Source organism: Kryptolebias marmoratus, linkage group LG10, assembly GCF_001649575.2.
Source record: "Kryptolebias marmoratus isolate JLee-2015 linkage group LG10, ASM164957v2, whole genome shotgun sequence".
In the NCBI taxonomy this organism is placed as follows: Eukaryota; Metazoa; Chordata; class Actinopteri; order Cyprinodontiformes; family Rivulidae; genus Kryptolebias; species Kryptolebias marmoratus.
Window position 1 is genome coordinate 20,261,591 of NC_051439.1, and position 17,621 is coordinate 20,279,211.

A 17,621-nucleotide genomic window follows, 5' to 3' on the forward strand; every position below is an offset into this window, starting at 1 on the left:
ATATTTAAATGACTCAGCAGCCTCCAGAGGCAGAAGTCACAACATTTACTCAACGTGTACTGAGCGTGACACGTTAAATGTTACTGAAACTACACAGACAGAGCGGCTGCTGGATTTTTCCTTCCTCCTTTCCGGCGGCAGAGCTTCTCCCTGTGAGACGTTCTGCGCTCCTGGATGAAGCAGCCGGCGTGACGAGCACGAGCGTGGAGAGGATCCTCAGCTCGCTGCTGAAGCCACGCAGCATCATGAGGTTGCATCAGCACCATGTGAAGCATGAATTTCAAGCACTCAGCTCTGTGGGCCATGACTCTCACAGTGGGAGACTCGAACTGGAGTGTCTGTGATGTTTCCACGGTAACCGCTGCACTCATACAAACCTATGAACCCATTAAAAACTGTCATGACACTTCGCCGACATGTATCGTTTTTTTATCACATCAATTTTCTCCGAGTAAATTTAAAAGGACATCTTTTATTCAGCAAGAACAGGTACTTGGACTAAAAAATGTGATTTTAGAATAAAGGATATGTTTTGACTGAAGGATTTTATTTATTTACTAAAAGATCTGGTGTCACAAAGCCGCTCTAATGGTCTCTTAATGGTGCTACAAGTGTGACCCTGAGAAACTATGACGTCTGTGAGAAATAGAAATATTTGACACAAAACTCTCATCAGTGAAACTTTTCGAATTAGTACAACTCCTTTCTAGCTAATAAATCCATGTAAAAAATTTCCTCAAGGAAAATTAGTTCCACTTTGCAGTAGAACTACTGAAGGTCTATTTGTTTTTGTTTTTTTTGGCTTTAAACGCATAAATTAAAAGCCTAGTGCTCTTCGCAGTGGTGTGTTCAATGAAACTTGTGCTAAATCAAGTCTTACTGAATATTCTGAAGGTTAAAACAAAGTAAGAAGGAAAAAAGTCAAATCAGTCATTTGAGATGAAGAGAAACTTGAAGTTTCTGAGGTAATCTGCTGTAACCTGACCCTGCCCCTGAGCTCTGTGCTTTACGTCGACATATAAAGAGTGTTTCCACACTGAACGGCAGAACTTATACATGTATATATAGATATATATGTCTGCGTGACTCCCACTGAACAGAGTCAATAAAAATGACAAATTTCTCTTTATTTCTCCTTATAACCTCAGTCTGCGTCGTTCAGCCAAGATTTTCTGCTGATGAAGCCTCAACTTTTAACTGTAAGTAAATGTTTTTGTTTTGAAATGCAACTAAAATGTTTAATGGTTAAAAGAATAAAAGTTGAAAGGACTTAAAGGTCACAAATGAGACAAAATGCTGCAAGAGAAAAACACAAGGGTGTTTGTTACAAATTCAAAATAAACTTCTTAAACTTTAACTTGTTTTATTCAATCAAAGGTGGATTATATAGTTATAGACCTTCAGTTTAATGTTGATGAATGTTTGAACATTATTTTCTGACACAAATCTTCTAGTTTTCAGTCTTAAAGTGCTGAACTCAGATGTTTGGTGGGTTTCCCTTCAGGGGGATCAGAGCATCCAGGTCAGATTGGACTCAGTCTGTTCACAGAAACTTTTCCATAGTGATTCAAACTAGAAGGCAAAGAATGGAGCTACTTCTGCTCGGTCCGGGTGAAATTTATTAAATATTCGTGTTGTCTTGTTTCTAGAAGTTTGTTTGTTTTATTTTTCTTCATAAATCCTGATACTGCCTCAAATGACAGGCTTCTCTATAATACTGGTGTGTGTTGACAAACATTTTTTTATACATTTGAAGAGGTTTAAAAAGAATCTTTATCTTATACCACATTACATTTGTCCATTGATCTCTCATTTTCTTTACTATTAAATTTTGGTTCTTTAGGTGTCGGTAGCTGCGACTGAAGGGTACAAACCCTCAAAAACCTGAATAATGCCAGCGGTCCACTTCAGCCTGTCACTTCCTGCTACCAGTGGGGCACTAATATAAAGCATTATCACACTGGGCTGCACCTGTTGGTGACTCAGTTGTAAGAAAATAGGCAAATTTTCAGTTGCAGTCTCCTTGAATTAAGTATTTTACGTGGCCAAGTTTTAAAAATCAGTGCATTTCTAAGTGCAAGACTTATAAAACTATATTCTAGGCTGTGCCCATTCTTTCATTGCCCATCTGTCCACATCTTATCCACCTTTACTTTGTACCCACCTTGGCAGCTGCCCAGACTGTTAGGATTTAATCTACTTGAGTACAGTTTTTAAATGAATGCAGGCAGTTTTGGACCAGTTCTTTTAATAATTATCATTGCTGATCAGTGTGGTTTTCAGACCTGGAAGTTCAGCATGCTTGGATGTTTCCTGTCGGAGCAGAGTACTTCTGCAGGAGTCAAAATCCACCGTTGACAAATCTATTTTGAGAGAAAATCTGTTGCACAAATTGTGTTTTAGCACGGTTAAAATTCAAACAACGAGATGAGTTGTGAGCCTCTGCAACTCGAGAGGAAATAAGAACCATCATGAATGTTTCAGGACATTTTGGAGACTCCCTTATGAAAGCTGTACAAAACATTTGAGTAAACATTCAAATATAAAGTAAGTTCAATTAAGCCACTGTGAAGAAGCTAATGAGTGCAATGTTGTTTTAACTGTTTATTTTGTCTTATGTTCCAGCCTCAACCATCAGGGAGTTGCTGATCTCATCTTTTGAAGAAAGCCTTCAGTTTATCGAGAACTCCTCCGACCACTACAGACAAAGGTGGGTCAGCTGGAAGAGAAGTTTGCAGCTTGTCTAATAAAGGGCAGAAGGGATCAAAATATCTTTTTATAAACCTATTTCTGTGCACAGGCGGAGCACAAGTCGAGCTGAACCTGATGCTCAGGGAGTTTCCAGAGCAGGAGAGGTTTTTCACGCGGCCCTGCAGCTTCTGAAGGACAAGGCAAAACAGAAATATAAAAGGAATTTCACCGCTTCAGGTATGCTTTCAGAATTCCAGTTTTTCCAATTCTCCTGGCTAAGAGATTTTAAATTCTGCTAAAACCTTGCAGCGTTAAGTTTTGGGTTATTTTGTCCTGAACTGATGAGACTGTCTCTGTGTTAGCGTTGCTGTCGGAGGAAAACGTGGAGCTGCTCGCAGAGCTGTCTCTGTGTCCTGCTGCGACAGATCCGGACCTCTGTGAGCAGAGCCGGCACAACAAATACCGCACCCCAACTGGAGTCTGCAACAACAGGTGGCTCATTTCTTTCTCTCTGTAAAGATATATGCAGAGTATATAAAGTGAAGTATTATTATAGTTTAGGAGAAAAAAGTATAAGGGGAAACGAGTAGAAATTCTCGGTATATAAATCCTACTGTTATAGTCACACCAATAATCAATCTGTTATCTCATACTAATCTTACTATTAGCTAAAATTACCTGATTGATGTTTTTATCTCTGTATTTGATTCTGTACCTGATTGTTTGTTGTAAAGCACTTTGAATCGCCTTGTTGCTGAAAAGTGATATATAAATAAATTTCACTTCACTTATAAATTGATTACAACCAATATAAGCCTATAAAACATTTTCTTTTAAGCATGTGAAATAATTAGACTATTTGATGGCATCAGATGATAATTGAATACAGATAAATGCTGTTCATATATCCAACCTACAGCCCAAACTTAAAGTACTGATATTAACGATGTTACTCCCGTCTTATCTTGGGAAAACAATTTTTGTTGTTTTACAAAATAACAGAATACCATCTTTAAAAATAAACATTTTCCTATCAAAATAAAATAAATATGATAAGTGCATGGTTCATGTATTAAATAGTTTAGACCCATGATAGATGTTTGGTATTTTTGAAATAATTATTATCATTATAAAAATTACATTTTTAAAATTGAAATAAATACATTAACCTGTTTTCAAAGAGATTGCAAAAGTAGTTTGAAGTAGCAGCATACCAATACTACCAAGTAGTATTATCTGGAGATAATGAAAATACCTGTCCGAGCATGTCCTCTCTCAGCTTCTGTAGTTCTGCTGCACTCAGTGCAATCCTTTATAAACTGTCAGTTGTGTCAGATAGTGGAAGATTTCAATGTTAAATCTGTTTTAACTGTGTTCATTGCTATATTTAGTCAGTATCAAAGTAAAAACTTAACAGACCCGTCAATAACTTAACAGAGTAATGGGTTTTATGGTAAATATGTGGCGATTTAAACCCTTTCAGATGATTTGGATGGAAACCTAGTGCTCTGTTTTTCTCTGCTGCATTTCTGGACACACTTCTTGATTCTCTTTTGTCAGACGAAATCCTCGCTGGGGAGCGGCCAACACCGCCTTGGTCAGATGGCTTCCAGCTGAATATGAAGATGGGGAGGGAGAACCCAAGGGCTGGAACCGAGAACGGCTCCATAATGGATTCCAACTTCCCCCGGTAATCTAAGTCTCGAGAAATAAAGTGAGCTGACCCTGCGAGTCAATGTAGCATTCCATTTATTTTTCCAGCCTGTTTTAAAGCTGATAAAGTCCACAGCAGTTTAGGAAGAGGCAGGAATAATGTGAACGGTGATGACACAGATTTCTGCTGCCTGAATTTTTACATAAATTGTTCCTACGCCTTGATAGAAACTGTTTGTGGAAAAACATTTATGCTTTTCAAAGTCTGGGACAGTTTTTATTCTCTTATTTATTTCCCTCGTTAATGAGTGAGGTGACTACATCAGTTTTATCCAGAGCTATAATTTATTGTTACTACGGGAATTAGAACAAACCTCCTTTTGTTGTTAATTTATGTATTCATAACAGGAGTTAAAAGATGAAAGAATGACCTGCAGAAATTCTGTTTGATGTGAAACTGTAAGTCTGAAGTGATGTCATCCATAATGACAGCAAAACAAAATGTGTCAACAGCCTCGGAGCGTCAGCAGGGAAATAATAAGGAGCACCTGTAAATGGAGAGAAGATGACTACTCTCAGCTGCTGGTGGACTGGGGACAGTACATCGATCACGACATAACCTTTACACCTCAGAGCGTCAGAAGAGCTGCTTTTTGGACAGATGTGGACTGCCATAAAACATGTAAAAATGTGCACCCCTGCTTCCCCATTGAGGTAAAAAGACATCTGCTTTTCTCAATTTTTTTCTTTGGGCATTTTGTATTTTTTTTCTTAAATGTTAATTTAATAAAAATAACCTTTCATAATGGTTTGAGTCAAAAGGTAATATTACTTTTACAGATTATTTACAATTAAGGTAGTTTCACAGTCACTTCCCATTATAGCACAGGTGTCAAACTCCAGTCCTCTGGGCTGCTCTCCTGCATGTTTTAGATGTGTTCTTCCTTTAAAACACCTGGTTTAAATGGATGACTTGTTACCATGCTCCTGGAGAACTTGATGATTTGGTGAGGAGGTGATTAAACCATTTGAATAAGGTGTGTTGGAGCAGAAGAACCTAAAACCTCCAGGACAGCGGCCCTCGAGGCCTGGAGTTTGACACCCCTGCATTATAGGATGTAAAATAGGTTTGATTAAAAGTGTAACAGGAATTATTCTCACTGTTTGTGAAACAAACATTTACTCATCTACTTATGCAAAGTTCAGGGAGTGTGAGAGACGTCCTGGGCTTTGAAACAAGTCAGGAATCAAAATTAACGATTACTGATCCCAGGAAACTGTATCTGAAAGGTCTGTATGACCCTGATCAGGCTCAGTCTTATTTAAAGCTGTGGTTGAGACTCTCCTAGCTCCTGACTCCTTCCCAATGTTTGATCCGGTTGTTATAGTCAACAGTGGTGTTGCCAACTTAGCAACTTTGTCACCATGTTTAATGAGTGTTCAGACCCCTTGGAGTCCATTTACCCCCTCCCTCCCAAAAAGCAACTAGAGACAAATTTTATCTGGTGTTGGATACTTTTAGAGAGTCTGACATGAAAGCACATATTGTTCTTACTCTCCCATCAAAGTACTCACAGGTGGTCCAGTCCTTGTGTGTCTGTCCCTCCCTGCTGCAGTCAGAGCAGGAGATGTCCACCGCACCGGGTCCAGACTGCTAATGAATCATGCATGCACAAAGCCGCCGCTGGCTGACCCCGCCAATCAGTGTGACATAACTTTATTTTTTTAAGTCTTTAGAAGTTAATATGGGAAAAAATGCAATGCATGAATCAACTGCAGTCAATTATTCAAAACATGTTTTTAGTTGATATCAACTTTGACATGATCACAAGAGCAAAAAGGGGACTTAGCCTTGTGTAGCTGCAGTTGAAACACATTTCCTCTGGTGTTTATGCACTGCAGCTTATTTTCAGATGTCAGCAAACTACTTTGTCTAATTTCTTCATATTCCTTGAAAAACTTGTTAAAATGCACCACTTAACGGTAAGGACTTGTAAGTGGCAAAGTATTTTGTTTACCAAAAACTATTCTTTTAGAAAACCTCTTGATGGTTTGAAAGTAATTAACTTGTTGTTCCAGACTGAAGATTCGCTCTGCATGCCTTTTCGTCGCTCCACACCGGATTGCTTCGTCACTTCTGGGTCTGATTTCCATCGAGTTCTGCAGCGACAGCAGCAGAATTCCATCACGTCGTATATCGATGCTTCTCTGGTTTATGGCCACACTCTTCAGCTGGAGGGCACCTTTCGTGACCTTTCTGGCCTCAGTGGAAAACTCGCCATCAATGATCGCTTCAAGGACCCAAACGGAAGATCTTTTCTTCCTTTTGTAGCCAAGACGCTGTCAGCGTGCCACACGGATCAGCAGGGGGAAAGAGTGGAGTGTTTCAGCGCTGGGGACAGTAGGGTCAACGAGGTTCTTACGCTGATCGCGTTGCATACACTGTGGCTCAGGGAACACAATCGAATCGCAGAGGCGCTGAGGCTCATCAACGATCACTGGAGCCCTGAGATCATCTACCAAGAAGCCCGCAAGATCGTTGGAGCCCTGCACCAGGTATGCAGCAATGGAAACAAAATGTTTGATGGTAATTCTTTAAAACTAAATGAAAGAAATTCCGCTCAGACAAACTATCAGAAGCTTTTATCTTCATTGCTTCTTTTCTTAACTTGTCTGCTGTGCTGAAACATTTCTCAGAACCAGATCTTCAAATCAGGAAAGTTTTTTTAGATGCATGTTAATTTGGAAACTAAACAAAATTTCTGACTAATTATGTTCACTAATAAGATAATGTTTTGAACAACAAATGCTGCTATATAATTGACTTTATTTACAAAAGAAAAGTTTGTTTTTTATCAACATGATGCCAATCCACATGGTTAATTTCACAGATTTACAACCTGTTTTTTGTAAAATGATAGCTAAACTGGCTTGTCTGCAGTTTCCCAACTGAAAACATTTGGAGTCTTAAAATAACAAAATATGACTAAAGTTACCCAAGACTTTAAAAACTAAAGAGGAAAGTTGTTGCTTTCAAAACTGCACTCTCATCAGAGTTGTTTTTGCCAAAATAAGTTGCTCTGTTTGCATTAAAGTAAAATTCCACTGATATCATTCAGTTTTGTCTTATGTTTTGTTCAGGGTTGCCACTGATCTGGAAACCTGCTTGTTATTGTTGCCCTTTCTGCAGCAGAGCAGACAGATGACAGTGATTGATTAAACTGACTCCTTTTAGCTGCAGGCTGAGCATTATCAGCGATGAAGAAATGTTGGGTCATATATTATTCATGAGAAATCATGAAAAAAATATATTATAACTTGATGCAAATGATTCATTTAATCCACTAAAGGGCAGCAGTGACCCCGCTACAAGGCTGCAAAGTAATATTTGAGCAAGGAGAAAAATAAGCCTATAATAACTCAAATTTGAGTGCAGCAGTAGATCAGCAACTTCTTTTTTTCAGGTAAGTCTGACAACGTCAAGGTGGAAAGATTTAAAATGTTATAAAGAGGTGGGCTATGATGTAGGAGTTTTAAAATTTTTATTTTTTTAAGGATGAAGCAAAAGATGAAGGTGTAGGATTTACAAACTGCAATGACAGCCAAAATGGTACATCTGGTCTGACCAGGATACAAACTGATTAAGTTGTCTTAAAAGAACAGACAACTTTCTCATTTAGTTAAAGTAAGAACAGTGGTCAATTAAAGGACCAACATTCCTTTTTAATAAAAAAATGCATATCGCCCACTGTCTTTCATGCCAGAGTTTTAAACTAATATCCTCTTATGATGAAGGAACAGAGTTGTCATTTTAATCAAACCTTATTAATTAAAAAAAGCAATAATAATAATGTTGTGCAGAATCTAATGCAATATGCAATTTCTTTTTTTTTAGTGCTCAGAGGATGGATTGAGGATGACTCAGCTACTACTGCATCAAATTTTAGGTCAATATCGGTAAAATTGGCTTAATTTTACAGATTATCTTAGCAGTTTGTGGCTACAATCATTTAGCCATGAAAGCCATCTTTAATTGGGTTGACTTCAGAAGTTAATCAGTGATAGATGTACATTCACTGATTAAGAGTTTAATTATAATCTGCTTGCTGGTTTTAGATATTTTGGTAACGCTATAGGCAGACACTAACAGATATGAGCAAAAAGCCAAGTTTCATCTTTTTTTAAAAAAAGATGACGAATTCTGAAGACTCTAGAGCAGGGGTGGGCAATCCTGGTCCTTGAGGGCCACCATCCTGCATGTTTTACTTGTTTCTCTGCTCCAACATACCTGACTTGAATCAATGGGTGATTAAGAGGCCTCTGCAGAACATGAAGAGGTGATTTAACCTCTGAATCAGGTGTGTTGGAGCAGAGAAACAAGGAAAACATGCAGGATAGTGGCTCTCGAGGACCAGGGTTGGCCACCCCTGCTTGAGAGGAAAAGCAGCCAAAGTCCAAAACAAAACTTTGAAAGACCTTCAGAAAATTTGGAGAATTTTTGATCAAAACTATTTAAAAGAATTACAAGAAAGTCTGGTTTATTGAAAGGAAAGTATGAAGAAATGAGGGATGATCCAACATTTCCACACAGTACTGTACACAGATACTACATTAGAGCTTTTTTTCTCTTGTACTATTTTTTCAGCTTCTCGGTGTCTGCTTATGAAGTAAAATGGTTCCCAGTTGTGCGATCCTACTGGGAAAACAGGATCCAACTGCAGCCCTTTGCAGGTTTCAGCAGCTGACAGCTCTGTTGTGGTTTTCACTCTACATAGTTGAGTCCCAACGCAACCACCCCCCCACCACCATCACCACACACACACACACTCCATCTGTTCCCCACAAACAAGCTGAGTTTATTCTCTGCATCATTCCTGATGCGTCGCTGAAAGCATCACTTTAACACATGAAAATGTGAGCTGCAGCAGTAATTAGAGCCCAAAAAGCTTTTTTCCAGGACAGACATCGTGCAGTCGACAGGAAATAAATCACAACTGTTAAATGTTTTAAGGCTCGAAGCGGGTGCCAGATGTGCAATCAATGATGCAATTTGTTACTAACACAACTTTATTGTTCTCTGTATGTTCGTGTCATGCACTGAATGGTGCTTTTGCATCTAGGTTATGTTGTATGTTATCGCCTGATGCGGTCTTTGCCCATGTTTGTTTGTATGTAGCATTACCAGATTATATCTGTACTTAAACTGATTATTTTTGTGGAGTCACTCAATTCAAGATGGCTGCCACAGGCAACTGACCTTAGCAAACACACAAATGGATATAACTTAACCAGTTTTACAAGCACTGAGCTAGAATTTGGTGTGGAAGTGGCTGAGCATCATACTCCCAGCACTACACATTGCATGATAATTTTACCTGCAATGTTGGCATTTACTGTTGGCTTGACACCAACAGTAACAAGTCTGTTAGCAAAATATCATGAACCACTGAACATATTTAAAACTCCCAGAGTAATCGTTTGTTCTACATCTACAATAGAACCAATCTACTTTTGGAGTTAACCCAGTTCAAGATGGCCACCACAGCTAATTGACAAACACAAAAATAGCTAAAAGTCAGCATTTACAGAATGGATATAACTTCATATCTTATAAGATTATCTTTGTTTAAAACTCTGGCATGAAAAGCACCAGGTGATATGCAGTCCATCAGGAATGAAAGGCCTTTTATTTATTTGATAGTTTTTAGTTAAACCAGACATTTCATCCTGAATAAATGTTTCACTTGGTTGAAGAGTTAATCTGACTCGAGCTGCTTTTTCATTTAGAGCTAAATTAGTTATCATATAATGAAACACCTTCCTGAATAGAATAATGTGTGTACTGTAAATCAGCATACTCTAAAAGCTTCTATTTATGAGTCATCACATATTTTCTGTCTGTAAAAGTAACGTCAACCTGCAGCTCACTCTGTGAGAGAAGCTGAGAGGAACAAGCAGCTAAAAACTTTCTTTCCAGCAGACAGTCAGTGGGCGACCACCTGAAAACATCACAACACGAGACCTGAAGAGCAAACCAACAGAAAGGTCAATTCAATAAGGGAGTTCAAGCTGTGGAAGCTGCTGCTTTTCCTGAAGTGCAGGGGCTGAAATATTAGGTCCTATTAAGTTTTAGAACAGAGGATCGGGGGCAGGAGGCGGATGAAATGAGAAATATTTCCTTTATGTGACTTCTATAAGCAGATGCTGCCCTCAAATACTTTTTTCTAGCTTAATTAAAAGTTAAAATAATAAAAGCTGACATTTTCCAGCACACTGGGAGCTGCTCTACAGCTGCATAATTCAGCTTTAACTGGATTTTGTTGTCAGACTGTGAACTGGGGGGGAAGCTTATGGGTGTGTTTTATACAGAAAAGGATGGAATCTTTACAAATAAAATCATCCATCCATTTATTTATTTATCTGTTTATTCATTCATCCACCCAGCAACCTTCCACTTTTTTGGGGTCGGGTCATGGAGGTAACAACCCAAACATCCTCTCCTCACCCCATGGGACGCTGAGGTTTTCTCAGGCCAGGGAGGTCTGGGTCTGCTTCAGGGTCGTCTCCCAGTGGGGCCAGTCAAGCAGCCATCATCCTAATCAGATGCCTGAACTGCCTTGACTCACTCTTTTTGATGCAGAAGAGCAGCAGCTCTACTCTGAGCTCCTCCTGGATGATGGAGCTCCTCACCTTTTCTCTATAGGTAGAAACTAGACTCAATCTAGGCTCAATCTAGAGTCAATCTAACTAGAAAATTTGTAAATTTTCAGCTCCAGACTCACTGATCTCAAAGTATTCATATTTAAGTGTTAAACTTAGGCATCTGTGAAGACAGATCAATTTTAACTGCGATGAACCAGGACATGAGCTGCATGGTGGACCAGTTGGTTAACACTGTTGCCTCGTAGCAAGGTTGCAGGTTTGACTCCCCCCGGGGTCTTTCTCTGAGGAGTTTGCTTGTTCTACCTGTGCATCTGTGGCAGTTCAAAACCGTACATGTTAGGGTAATTGGTGACTCTGAATTCCCACAAGAGGAGAGTGTGAATGGTTCTGTCTTTATATGGCCCTGTGATGGACGGGTGACCCGTTTAGGGTTACTCTTTTTTTTTTTTTTTTTTTTTTTTTTTTTTTTTTGTCTAATAACTGCTGGAGAAAGGCACCAGCTCTCCGCGACCCTATAAAAATCCCCACGATTCTAGAAAATGGATGAATGTATGGATGAACCATAAGGTAATAAATATAACATTTAGACTCATAGCTTTCAGTATAAACCTTCACAAGATGGTAATTTCTTTCTAGGATAGTGTATATTTACTAAGATAATGATAGATTATTGTTGTTTGTGATGCCACTATTTCTTTTCTGACTTCCAGATTATAACAATTAGAGATTATGTCCCGAAAATAATTGGGCTGGAGTCGTTTGAACATCACATCGGACCCTACAGGGGATACGATCCAACTGTGGATGCCTCAGCCTCCAACGTGTTCGCCACTGCAGCATTCAGGTTCGGCCATGGGACCATTCCTCCAATCCTCAGCAGACTGAACACAAGCTTCCAGGAGCACGAGCAATACCCCCACCTGAGAATTCACAAGTCTTTCTTCAGTCCTTGGAGAATAGTCAAAGAAGGTGAGTGCACTCTTCTTAAGACTGTCTTATGGAACTAATATTATACCCTGAAAACACATGGAAAAAACAGAGGAGGATGAAGAAAATACTGCATTTGGGTCAGCTGTACCATCCGGAGTGGTTTCTAGTTTCATGATTAGTTGCATGCAGCTCTTGTGACGCACAAACTGCCAACATATTTATGTCTTTGGCGTGAAATCCAATACGTTACAACTAGCACATGCCCCCTAGTGTATATCTAGTCTCAGCCTGTTTCCTAAATCAGAATATGCAAATATGAAACATGACCAGGTAGCTGAGAGAAGCAGACAGTCTGTCAATGAGCTGTAGAAAACAGGCGGTGTATAAACTGGGATGGGTGATTAATGATGGGCAACAGATGAGCTAATTAGAGATGTGAAACAAGTGGTGCGTAACAGTCAAAATGAGGGCAACTGAGGATATCAAGAGAAACATAACAGAAAAATCAATTAGCTGAACACAGAGAAATGCAAGTAAAACAGAGATTAAACAAACATCCAAAACCATAACAGTTATTTCCGCAAATGTTTTGTGAATAAACCCGTAAAAACAAAGTTTTGCACATGGATCTTTTTGCTTTGCTATAAAATTGTGCAAAACCAAAAAATAAACACTTTGTTTTTAAAATATTTAAAGGCTTTATCTTCCACTTGCCTACCCACAAAGTTTTGGATGGTGCTGTGGGATTGCTGTCTTTGTGTTTTTATTTGTCTTGTTCACATTCATGTTATGTAACCTTAAAAGGTAACTTCACACCAGCTGAGCGCCTGAAGCAGGAGAAACGGTGTTCTGTTCTCCAAGGGCATTGCTTTTATGAAAATGTTATATTCATTTCTGCAGTTCAATCATTGTATTTGCCTAAATTAAATTGTTTGAACACCAGTGAGCACAAAAGAAAAAAAAGATCTTCATCCTGAAAAATTTTAATTTTTTTGTCATTTATGTTAAAACTCTTAATTATAGGGAGGCTGAACTGGTAATAAATGGAGTTTTTTTTTCTTTACTTTTTGTGTGAATGCTAACTCAGCATTCAAATTGCATTTTCACAGAAACTGCAATTTCTCTAGTTTGTTACATTTTTAGCTTTTCAATAAGACAAATGTATAGCTGCAGAATTCTGTACAACCATACAAGGCAAAAATGGCTTCATAATGTTGGTAAGAAACATTGGGTCTGCGTCCAGGTGGGATTGAACCGACACTGAGGGGGATGATTGGGACGGCAGCACCAACTGTTCGTGCAAACTCCCTGTTAGCTGAGGAAGTAACGGAGATGCTGCTTGTCCTGGATACACATCAGAACATGGATCTGGCTTCTCTGAATCTGCAGAGAGGACGAGACCATGGACTTCCAGGTGAGACTGTTCTTTTTATCTCCACATTTTGGGAACTGTTAATGTGCCACTAGGTGGAAAAATATCAATATTGTTGCCTTTTTAGTCCCTAAAATTTGTCCCCTTATGTAGAAACAAACACAAATGTTTTTCTATACGCTCATTTTCTTTTTTTACATTTATTCAGACCTGGAAAATAAAAGCAAATTCTATACTTTTTAAGGATTGCTTTCTGTTACCTTTCAGTTTGGTATTTAACAAATCAGCCTACCTCCACCTGAAACTCAGAACAGGAATGAAAGAATTTGTCTGTGCATTCATTCTTTGCAGGCTGGACTGATTATTTTTACAGCAGCTTGTTCATAAAGCTGCTGCCTGATTTCTCAGTAACCCCATTAAAGTGGAGCATGTTACAGCAGTCCTGAAGACACAGCAAAGACTTCTGCGAGACCTAAAACAGATTTCTTTAATCCTACTGTGTGCCTACAAATCCTCTCAGATTTACTTAGACTTTATGAAGCATTCAGGGCCCTCAGGTCATTTTGGACTCGTTCAGTGCTCGGAAACAAGCGAGTTGATGCAGTTTTTATTGACTGCATTCCCCCAGCTGTTGAATAGGCTTTCTAAACGCCCGAAACAGAAAAGAAATATACATTTTTTTTAAATGATATCGCTTGCTTCAGTTTCCATATGCAGTTTAAGTTATTTTTGAAGGCAGCCACATCGTTTGGTGTTTTTAATGGGTTTTCATGTCTCCGTGAATCATTGTGACTAATTGATGCCATATAAATAAAAATAACCTTGTGTAGTTAAAAGGAAACTCTGATTTTACAACACTTCTTCATAAGTGTGAAAAGCTTTGGAAGCCTGCAGGGAGAACTGTGTGAAAACTGATGCAGCTTAAAGATCACTCGTGTGAAAATAAATTATCTCGGTGTGTTGCACAAGAGAAACTTCTTGACTGATGGAGGCCAAAGGTTTGAGATTACATGAACTGCCACATCTTTGTTTATGTGATGTTTACATCAGTGTTTACCAAAAGAAAAGTGATGCATTTATTTTTTAACAAGCTGTTTTATCAACCTGAGCCTCTCAGTGAATGGCATGTCAACAAAACAAATGTTTTCACTAAGTTTACCTGATGCAACCTGCAAAACATGTCAGTCTTCTCTGAAGATATAAATGAAAATGGAATGAAAATTGGTAAACATTGTGAAGGGTTTCAAAATGCTTTTTGATTGCACTATGGCACTGTAATGCTGCCACAAAAATACATTAGAAACAGGAAACAAAATTATAGTAATTTACCTCGAAGACCTAAAATCTGCCTAAACTAAGATAATGTGATTGTAGCAGTGAGCTAACGGTTTCTTGTTTCACATTCGGAAATCAAACTGCTTCATCACACAAATTCAGTCCAATTCCTCATGTTTGAATAAAACTCAACTAAAACTTATTTTTCAGGCTACAACAAGTGGAGGAATTTCTGTGGGCTGACACAGATTAAAACCTTGGATGATCTCATGGAGGCTGTGGGAGATGGCAGGGTGGCTGAGAAGATACTAAACTTGTACAAACATCCAGACAACATTGATGTTTGGCTCGGAGGACTTGTTGAAAACTTCCTGCCTGGGTCAAGAACTGGTCCTCTGTTTGCTTGTCTGATCGGAAAGCAAATAAAATCCATCCGTGATGGTGATAGGTACAAAGAAATTTTAGATTTGAATTGAAAAAGAAATAAAGGACCAGTTGAAATTGTTTACATGATCTAATTCTTTTAACTTCTAGGTTTTGGTGGGAAGCTGATGGTGTTTTCACGAAGCAGCAGAAGAATGAGCTTCTGAAAGCTTCTCTGTCTCGTGTTATCTGTGACAACAGCGACATACAGGAAATCCCTCCTGAGCCCTTCAGATTTGGGAAATATCCTTCTGATTATGTCGATTGTAGTGAGATTCCATCGATGAGTCTGGAAGCCTGGAGAGAGGAGAAGAGTCAAGGTGAACCTGGAAGATATTGTATTTAAAAACAAAAAAGTTGTATTTGTTTCATGAAATATTCAAAAACTTTTGTTGCTCAATTTCAGACCTACAGCTGTGTGGCTTGCCAAGACCAATAAAAAATGGAGATTTCATATTTTCCTCCCAATCTGGCAAACTGACCGCTCTCTACTCCTGTTACCATGGTTTCAAATTAGAGGGAGCTGCTGAAATCGTTTGTGAAGGAAATCAGTGGAATAATGAAGCACCTCGGTGCACATGTGAGTGAATGTTCTTGATTTGTTTCGTCCCGTCTGTTTGCAGCGCAGACAGAGTGGAGCCGTTTAACGTTAAGGACAGATTCCACTGCTTGCTGATTAGCGTTGAATCCTCAGTGATTGAAGTGCTGCGTTCTGAAACAAACTGAATGATGGAGATCAGTAGGATTTAGTTTATGCGTGCCGAGCTGCTGTCCTCTCCGAGTGGGGCTTTACTGCTATCTGCTGGTCTGATGGAGGACAACCAAAGACTCGATACCTCGGTTCAATCAGGAAAGCATCAGATGTGGTGCCCAAATAAGACTTCAGGTTTATTCTTCTTAAAGCTTACATGTGTGTACTAACTTATGCATTCAGTTGACACTGCAGCTTCTCTACAGAAGAAAGCTAATCTGAACCCTGATCTGTAACTCGTCTGGTTATAACTGACTAGTTTAACAATTATTAGAAAATACTTTCATCCATTCTTTAAAACATCTTCGTTTCCTGCTGGAAAAAAAAATCAAACCTGCATCACAAAAAGTTTCTTCTATGTTGTTTGGAGATATAATGGATTTGTGAAATTCCATCTGTCAAAGAATTTGATGTTGAGAGGAGAAATGAATCGTTTTCGCAATGAATGCAAAAAGTGAATTGGTTATCTTGTACCTGCTTTGTGTTTTTATTTTCACCGATTCCTGTGAGGAACATCTGTGGGTGTTTCATTAAAGCCGACCAGAGACAGAAAACCTTCCTGCAGGAAACTCTGACTCACCTGTTAAGCAGGTAACAGATGAGATGAGGTCAAATACGCTGGGGGAGCTTTGTTAAATGACACTTTTATGAGAATTTTTAACGGATTACTTTCCCTTTTATTCGACCAAAAACTGTTTAAATTGGGCCAAGGATAAGTTCCACCTGATTGAAGAACCTAGAAACTAAATTGGTCAAACTAAAAGTGTGAATTTTGGGAGAGAAAAAGCTTATTTTAATGTTGTTTTTTTTTTTTAAAGCAGTGGTTCCCAAATGTTTTAACTTCGACCCACTAAATAACAGAAGAGACTTGAGACCTCAACTAATGCTGGTTAAAGCATAAATAATCTCTAAACCAATTGAATGAGGGATTAATGACAATTCAAACAGCCTTAACATTATATAATTTCTATCCATTTAAAACTACCGTTTTTGTCTTTTTAAATCTAATTTGATTGCTGGAAATTATCTCAAGTGGGGTCCCAACCCCAACTTTGGGACCCAGTGCTTTAAAGGGAGATTTTTTTTTTTGACTGAGGGTATAAAGCTTTAAAATTCTTCAACAATTTGTTCATCATTTAAAATGACAAAAAGCAGTAAATTGTCATAAAATAAAACTTGTATTACTAGTAAAATGATTGAATATAATGGATGCATTTGTGTGTTTTGTCAAACATTTAAAGCATTTATGAGATTGTTCCAACTCACAAACAAGTTTGAGAATGTCCAACTTTTGATTTACTACATTTATTGCTTTATAAATGAAATGCATGAAATGATGCATCCATTATTCATAAATCTTCCCTGTTTTCCCTTCCACTTCAAGAAGGAAGAGAAAGTTAAAGAAAAAAGTATTTGTACTTTAAGCCTGAAAGAGTATTGCAGTAGAACCTGTGCCCAGTACTAAAATGATGGGTGTAAATGCTAACAAATTAACATTTGATTTAGAAGTATAGAAGTGGCTTCCTCTGTCGGGTGGTTGGGCTCAGCGCCAGAGATAAGGTGAGGATGCCCCAATCACCTGGGGGATCTCTGAGAAGATCCACTGCTCCTCCACATCAAAAGGACTCAGCTGAGCAGGTTTGGGCATCTAATTAAGATGCCTTCTAGGTGCTTTCCTTTAGCGGTTTTCCAGGCGCAGCGTACTGAGAGGAGACCTCACTGTAGGGATAATCTGTCCTCTCTGGCCTGGGAACACCCTGTGATCCCCCAGGAGGAGCTGCAGAGGGAAGTCTGGGTTTCCATCCTGGACCTGTTGCCTTCATGACCCAACTCCAGACAAGAGGCAGCTAATGGATGAAGGAA

The 17,621-nt window shown here is 38.7% G+C and overlaps 1 protein-coding gene across 1 annotated transcript; it reads left to right on the plus strand.

Annotated features, from left to right (window-relative positions):
* The first annotated feature begins 1,048 nt into the window (after positions 1 to 1,048).
* tpo (thyroid peroxidase) lies at positions 1,049 to 16,964 on the plus strand. Its single transcript, XM_017426116.3, has 12 exons — positions 1,049 to 1,199; positions 2,626 to 2,710; positions 2,801 to 2,928; positions 3,054 to 3,183; positions 4,252 to 4,381; positions 4,858 to 5,058; positions 6,424 to 6,900; positions 11,718 to 11,976; positions 13,181 to 13,351; positions 14,795 to 15,032; positions 15,119 to 15,327; positions 15,414 to 16,964. The coding sequence occupies exons 1-12, from the start codon at positions 1,112 to 1,114 to the stop codon at positions 15,593 to 15,595; spliced, it is 2,298 nt and encodes a 765-aa protein (XP_017281605.1). The 5' UTR covers positions 1,049 to 1,111; the 3' UTR covers positions 15,596 to 16,964.
* Positions 16,965 to 17,621: the final 657 nt, after the last annotated feature.